This window comes from Teleopsis dalmanni, chromosome 2 (assembly GCF_002237135.1).
Source record: "Teleopsis dalmanni isolate 2A chromosome 2, ASM223713v2, whole genome shotgun sequence".
Lineage (NCBI taxonomy): Eukaryota > Metazoa > Arthropoda > Insecta > Diptera > Diopsidae > Teleopsis > Teleopsis dalmanni.
Window position 1 is genome coordinate 45,922,936 of NC_051847.1, and position 8,173 is coordinate 45,931,108.

The window sequence follows — 8,173 nt, forward strand, 5'->3', positions numbered from 1 at the left end:
TCATGTGTTGCTGTTAACTTATTGTTGTCATGAACTGAGATACACTGCATTTTAATAATAAAGCAGATGACCAACATGCACATTTATGTAAATAATATTAATATTTTTGATTTTATGTGGATTCTGTCATTTTAATGAGAAATTTTGTAGTTTTTATAGAGAGCTGATGAAATCGATTTTAATGAAATTTTAAATATTAAATGAATTAAATTTTAAATTCCTACACTTTATATAAAAAATAAATTATGTTTGAAAATAAAATATATATGCTATAATTCATATTAAAACACGCGTAAAAAACAAATTTTATTTAAATATAATGCATATTTAATAGATATAAAACCGAGGCCTGGACGCAGACTAACGAAGAAAAACTAAAAAAAAAACGTTTAATGGAAAGCCAACATAGGGACCCTATCCTAAAATATTCCAGATAAAGTTCCAGGATAGAAATGTTCTGGTACATGTGGGGGATTGTTTTTAGTTCTTGCAAACCGGGCATACCACTATTGTGATGACATAGTGACGATGCGTTAGTTATTTTTAAACCTCCTCTCCACAAAAACAAAAAAAAAATAGATGCAATAATAAATACAAAAATAGATAAAAATAATAAAACACCTATCGTTGTATTTTATTAAACAGCATTTTTTTTTTATTACAAATGCTTACTTCATTTTATTAATTTAATGCAATAAACTTATAAGCGAAAAACACTAAATCAATTCTTGTTACCTTTAATTGGCAATATTAAGTACTTTTCTTTCTATGTTATCGGCAAAGAAAAAATGTATATATAAAAAAGTATAAGGCGCATATTAGTAAGAAGTATCTTCAATTTACTTAGTGCGAAAAATTATTTGTCGAAAGCCATTTATTCGGTCTTTTAGCATAAATCACTTTAAATCCCTTTTGGCTTTTCTGCTAACTTTAACAAAATTTATTGCTTGCTGGCTATTCAGAGGCTGTTAAATAGAAAATACTAAAATTTATATGATTTTTCTCTATTTAATATTTTGCTGTATTGCATTGGTCTTACGCATTAATATAGAATATCTGGCAACTGATGCTATGAGTTTCATCTGAATTGAAGTATGAGTACAACAATTTTCGATGAAATATTATGATTACATTTGATTTAACAAAAATAATTTTACTTTTTCTTTCATCAATGGCTCCATTGCTTTGAGTAATGAATAATAAAAATGATTTCTAAACTAATAAATTTCTTTTTTAATTTAAACACTGAATTTATTTTGTATACCATTTTGAAACGAAAAACAATTATAAATCTAATAAAGTTTAAAGGAAAAATTTTTTTCTTTTCCTTTAAAATTAAAACAGACACAAAACAATATTTGCACGTATTATAAATTAGTTAATTTACCAATTCCTTTATTTAGCATTATTTTTGGACTGTTATTCCCCCTTTCTCGTCGAAAATTTCTTTGTTATGATAAGACATAACAATTTTTTATATAAAAAATATTATATTATATGTAAAATAATGTAAAGAAACATAAAATTCTAGAATATTAAAAGAATATTTTTACACTTGTACAGAAGAGGTAGATCTGTCACCAATAAAACGAACCAAACTAATTATATAGCAATATGCAGTGCATTGTTTGAAAATTGATTGTTTTTTTTAATTTTTACCAATATTTACTTTTTAATATATTTAGGTAATAAATTATTATTTTTCAATACTTGCCCAACCTAAAACATGATTTGAAGCCTCCCTTTTTAATTCTGTATTCTCACTGTATTTTGAACTTGGAAATACACCAATTTTTCAAGTTCGTCCTCTTCTTCTTTCCCCCAAAAACACTCTGACACTAGCTGGTTTAGTGTACTTACGGCAATCATTCTTGTTTCATTACTCAACTATCTGGTAGTCTGGGATTACATTTAGATTTTTCAGTTTCAAAGTTCCAGCAAATTCGCTTGTGACATTATTTAATTTCAAATATTCAAATATTTAAAATATTCAATTTCATGTCAACCAAATTGGTAATCATATGGCGTTTATAACGGCATAACGATTAATATGGTCTAATCACATATCCAGACATAATGGAACACCATATAGCAACACGGAAAATAGAGAAATTCCAACATTATCGACTCCAAATTTATAATAGTTACTAAGGTGATATAGTGGAAGAAGTCATTTTGCGATGAAACCATATATCGAGCGGTTTGGGACTCGATATGGTAATATAGTTTGCCTTTTATAAATAAAAAAAAATCAACAAAGTTGTGTTATTTAAGCTTTTAGAACTAAAGAATAAAAGCTTTTTGCTTTTATATTTGCAAAAGGCACAAATTTTAAAATCTTCACCTTTATGGCATGTCCAGAAAAATGCTATAATTATAGAATTGATAAAATCAGCCCCCATATGACTTAAAATTCTTTGTAATAATAAGCCCCTAAATGATTTAAAATTCATTGGGTATTCATAGTAATTATGGTGCATACTTACTATTAAAAATAATTATAAATAATATTACATTCAGTTAAATGCCTTTTTGTTTAAAATTACTGGTTAAAATAATCTGTGTTCAAAAATTCACATTTACACGATGGATTAGCACCTTCAACTTAAAATATTTTACTACATGTATTTATCAGCAATTTCAAAATCAAATGAAAAGATGGAAAAGAATCTGTTGAATTGCCCAACTTTTTTCATGTATTTCTATCCCATGAAAAATGATATCTGGAAAACTTCATTTCGAGACTATGGTTATTTCTATTCTTGTAAAAATAGTATTAAACTAAATATCTACATTTAAATTTTGTTGCTATTCTATTTACACAATATACTGTCGCTATTGTATCACTAGAACAGTGCTGCCAAAGCAGAACAACGAATTCGTTGTCAATCATTGACATTTCAACTTTATATTGAAAATGATATTTATAAAAATCTAGTACCCAAGTCACATGTTTTTGACAATATTTTTTACTTGCGTATTTGTTTTCATTTCATAAAAAAATTTGGTGATAAGTGGAAGTTGCAATATTCGGCTATATCTTGGTTCTAATACTCATCACATTTATTTGTATTCATTAATTAAGGAATCCTAACTATGGTAAATAACATGAAAATTTTATTATAAATTTTAAATATACATATATATTTTTAGGCTAAAGTGATCTATAGGAAAGGTGGTAAAAAAAAGCCAAGGAAGCGTTTAATGAAGTTTGCCCGTCCCCTTAGCAAATCTGAAAGGCTTTTGGGTGCGAAAACTCGTTGTCTTCAGAAGAAAATGATTGATGTAGCTCTTATGTTGATGATTCAAAGGAAAGTAAAAATTTCTCGTGCCTCCATCAAACACGTCATTATGAGGAAGTATAAAAGCGTTAAAATGGATTTCCATGCCAAGTACATGTTAGATTTGTACATAGATCAGTTGGTAAAATATCGCATACTACGCTCGTGCTCCAAGTTTTGTTTTGAGGTGATGGTACAACCTAAACGCAAGTAACAAAGTTGTCAAACTTAAAAAATAAAAACCTTGTAAGGTACAACAAAAATTTAAAACAATAGTTTAATTAAATTTGTTTTGTAATTTATTAAAATTACAGTGTTCAATAAATTTTTAGTTGAAATGACAACACTTTATAAAGTGTGATTACTTTAATATAAGTTATTATACATATTATATTGCATAAAAATGTATGCTCTATATACACATTGTGTATATATTATATATATATCAGAACGGAATGCGTTATAATTTTAACACTTACAGTACACTCATAAAAACCAAGTATAAATGCGTATAAATATTTTTCTCATAAGCTACTCATACGCATTCACATTCGCCACAAAAATGATTCAAAGTGTTTGCGTTATCGACTGCCAGTGTCGCAGCATAAACTCGAATGGTGTGAATCCATGAGTGTACTCATCAGAAATAAATAACTGCCCATTCGATTAGTTTTGGCATTCATGTGAGCACTGTTGTTTGCTAAGCAAAAAATTTTTTTATTTCTTTATTTTTATTGTTTTTATGTGTTAGTGTGTGGTCCTAAAATGCGTTTATTGTGCGTTGTTGTTCTTAGCATTATATTTATAAAATAGGATTTTCAATTCACTGGTGAAAACGTTCTAATTCTAATAATTTAATTAAATAAATAAATGTTCCTATAACTGCGTGACCAAAATAGTGATTTATAAATAATAACGCACTTTTAAAAAGACAAGAAAGTGCTGTAAGAGATTGGTAAAGTATTGTCTTCCGATTGCCGAATATCGTATTTCCCGTGTTTTGCTTTTTGGCATTATCTTATGAATAACGTGGTCCCTACTAGTGCTGTTCACATTATTCGAATTTTGTTAAAAACCGAAGTTCTTCGATTATTCGAATATTCGTATTTAAACGAAGTCTTCGAAGTTGGAAATAAGTCTCTTGTTCTCGAAGTCTTCGAAGTTAAAGTGCAGTGAAAACTTCGAAGTCTTCGTAAGCAAAAGTTGAAGTGAGAGCACAAAATGCAAACAAACGTGCATCACACAAATTATTTGAGGGACAAAAGCATTTGCTTTGTTTGTACGGTTTTGTTTTTTTTTTGGTTATTCTATGCAGAAAATTAAAAACATGTCTGTTTTGTTTTATTTTATTATATAAAATTTATTTTATTATATAAAATTTATTTTATTATATAAAATTTATTTTATTATATAAAATTTATTATTATATATATTATTATTAAATATTATTTACATTAAATAAAAAATATACATTTTAAATAACTTATATTTATTATTTATATTAAAAAAATTACATGAAATTTTATTGCGCAAATTTATTTTTGCATTAACGAGGAAAACTTGTTTTTTCTAAAACTAATTTTTAAGGTTTTAATTTGTGACTTCTTTTTTAAAGGAAAAATGAAAACTTTTATAAAATTTCCATTACTAATAAAATTCATAAATATCAATATTTTCATATTCTTACATATGTATTTTATATTATATTTAAAATTTTCATAAATATAATTTTTTTAATATAAATTATAAATATAAGTTATGTAAAAGGCAAATTTTTTATTTAATAATATGTAATAAAATATTTAAAATAAAATAAAACAAACATTACAAACAACACACATATAATTTTTGGCATAAAATACCAAAAAAAAACAAAGCAAATGCCTTCATCAAATAACTTGTGTGATGCACGTTTGTTTGCATTTTGTGCTCTCACTTCAACTTTTGCTTACGAAGTCTTCGAAGTTTTTCACTGCACTTAAACTTCGAAGACTTTAAGAACAAAAATTTACAAAAAATTCGAATTTATTTCCAACTTCGAAGACTTCGTTTACTATTCGAATATTCGGATTCTTCGAATACTTTGTAAATTCGAATACGAACAGCACTAGTTCCTACATAACTTTTTTTGTTTAATATCAATGTGAGATTAATAACATCAATAATCTAATATCTATATCAATGTATCCCGTTTTTAACTACATGAAATCTCCATACTAACACACTACGTACTCTAATTCTAAACTTTATATTAAACATATTTCTGTTTATAATGTTTCTGCATTAAGCATCCATTCATACTAACGTAAATAGTAGCAAGCAATTACATTAATTAATAACAATTAGTTAAAACGTGCTGAATTTTTTTAATTTATATATAAATTCATTTTTCGGACTAGAAGTTCAAAATTTATGGTTAAAAAATATTTTGTTAGAGTCCATAAAAATTTAAACAAATTGACCGCAATTGAAGTACGTCAAGTGGAAAATTAGTTTCTAAACAATTAAGCACAAAAAAATAAATAAACAGAAGAAGAAGGCATCTATCTGCGGTTAGAGAAATTAAATTCTCATTAATTGTGAATTTTACTTGAAGGTGTTTTTTACACATCAATGAGTTGCTAAGACTAAAGAAAAATTCTAATTGCACCATAAATATTTTAGCAACATTACAAGAACAACAGCCAAAAAAGTATTTCGAAAATTGTGTAAAATCAGGCGTAACAAAGTTGGAACTTCTACTGCCTGAATAGATAGAATTACTTCCAAATAAGATCTAAGAGTGTATGTAATTTGAAAAGTTTTTGTATTCGTAATGTGTGACTACCTAAGCACTAATGATTTGTCTTTGACAATTTGAAGTAATTCTGAACAGTTCAATACATTCTGATTTTAATTCATTTCACATACACATTCTTCTCATGCCTCATGTACATAACCTACATAATCTCAGTAACAGAGTACGTGGCTTTATGGAGTGGATTCCTTTCGATTGAATCACTTGAATTTTTAATTTTAATTTGTCTGCACTTTTCATTCATTTTGTTCAAAATATTTCATGTATTCTTCTCAATACTTACCTCTCTTATATCAATTTTGCCATCTTGATTATCATCGTAAGCCTCCATGAAACATGATTTCAATTCCCCCAGCATTGTGTCGGTGACAGCCTTAAAGAGAATACCAAAACGTATATTAAAAAAAAATATTTACGTACGGCAAAAACTTTAAAGTTTATTTTGTTTATTTTTATTTTCATTAAATTTGAATCAGCAGTAATTTTGCCATCTAACGAACTTTCACAAAATTGGATCAAGTTGACGTTGACAGCAATGCCAGCCAACTCATTGTTTTCTCTGTATTTTATCCTTTATTTATAGCTTGTCCTTTAATAATTTCCAAAGAATTTTTGATTTTCTGCAATGCCTACCAATTGTACAGAAGACTGACAGAAGAATAGAAAAGTTTTTGGCACAAGACATTTACAAAATTCGACATCTTTCAAGTTTTTTACCACACAAAAAAAAATGTATTTAACGATTTCATTGTGATTTTCTAATGACATCACAGAGTTCTCCTATAAAAGCGCAATTGAAATTCAAAAAAATTAATACATTTGAGACAAAATCAATTTGGCAGATGACACAGAATCATGTTAATTTTATTGAATTTAAAGTTGAAAAATAAAAACATTTAAAATAATAAAATAAATTCATAATGCATATTTTAAGAACACTGGTAACCTAATAAAATATATTAAATAAACCATGAATGAATTTAGGGTCTTTTATATTAAACATTTTTTTTAAATACTTATACATTTATTTATTGTATCTTCTCTTACATTGAAACTAACAATAAGTTTTAAAATTTTATCACTAATGTGATAAATCGAATCATGAGATATGTATGACAACGTTAATCTAGTGAAAAATAACGTTTGCGTTTATCTGGTGCACTTAAAATTCAATCAAAATATCATTCAACAAATTTATCTACATTCATGATTTTATGACTAAAAATTTTGTATATGCCAATCAGTTATGTTAGTTAAAAGCTACCTAAATCATCAATGAACCACCTGACTCTTTCCCTAAACCTTTATGCCTAATGTTTAAAATACCTATATGACTTTAAATATATATGACTTTCTAAAGTAACTAAGTTGAATTGAAACAAAAAAAAAGCTTTTGCTCCTGTATCTACTTATTTAGAGTAGATACACTGCCGTTAATTGAATTTCGCGGCAAAAACAAGGTCAAAACAACAAGTGTATCTATTCGGTAAACAAAACTAACTATATTTACATTCCAAGAGCTAAAAATAGATAACAACGTAAATATATATAGCTAAATAACAAACACAAGGTTGGATTTCAAATACATTTAAGGTAGCTGTATAAATGCAGCTTCAATGGATGTAATGGAATTTAGCGGTGACTGAAGTACTACGAGTGTTTCAATGGAAGCAATATAATTCTTGTCAAATTACTCAATGGATTTCCTGGTTATTGAGACGAGTTAATCAGTTAATTGCAATCAGGACTCCTCTCAAGCTATTATTTGTTGATTTGTGCGGTAAGCTTTTGAACAGAATCCAAATAAGTTTTATCTCAATCAATCTACTATTTACCACCATATAAACAACATACTCAAATCTGGTTTGGTGTGTGTCTTTATGAGATTTTGAGTTGAACTTTTCAAAATAAATTTCATCATATTTATCTTAAAACAAAACTCCAGCAAAAATATGCGAACAAAAAAGTCAAGTACGGCTTTGGATCAGTTGGTTAAGGTGCGCTGATTCTGAGCTTCATATTTGGCAGGACCCGAGTTCGATTCCTGGTACTTGCAGTCTCAAAAATAATTATTTACGAATAATTAAATACAAGA

General features: G+C 27.0%; 2 protein-coding genes across 2 annotated transcripts in view; one reads left to right on the top strand and one right to left on the bottom strand.

The window, feature by feature from the left end:
- Positions 1–2,980: 2,980 nt before the first annotated feature.
- LOC119678685 lies at positions 2,981–3,551 on the top strand. Its single transcript, XM_038090656.1, has 2 exons — positions 2,981–3,099; positions 3,154–3,551. The coding sequence occupies exons 1-2, from the start codon at positions 3,097–3,099 to the stop codon at positions 3,493–3,495; spliced, it is 345 nt and encodes a 114-aa protein (XP_037946584.1). The 5' UTR covers positions 2,981–3,096; the 3' UTR covers positions 3,496–3,551.
- Positions 3,552–6,337: 2,786 nt separating this feature from the next.
- The window catches only part of LOC119674455 (calbindin-32-like), an 11,381-nt gene continuing 9,545 nt past the window's right edge, over positions 6,338–8,173 (bottom strand). Inside the window, exon 3 of the mRNA XM_038085594.1 lies at positions 6,338–6,451. Coding sequence (XP_037941522.1) covers positions 6,338–6,451 — 114 coding nt within the window. The remainder of the gene's footprint in view (positions 6,452–8,173) is intronic.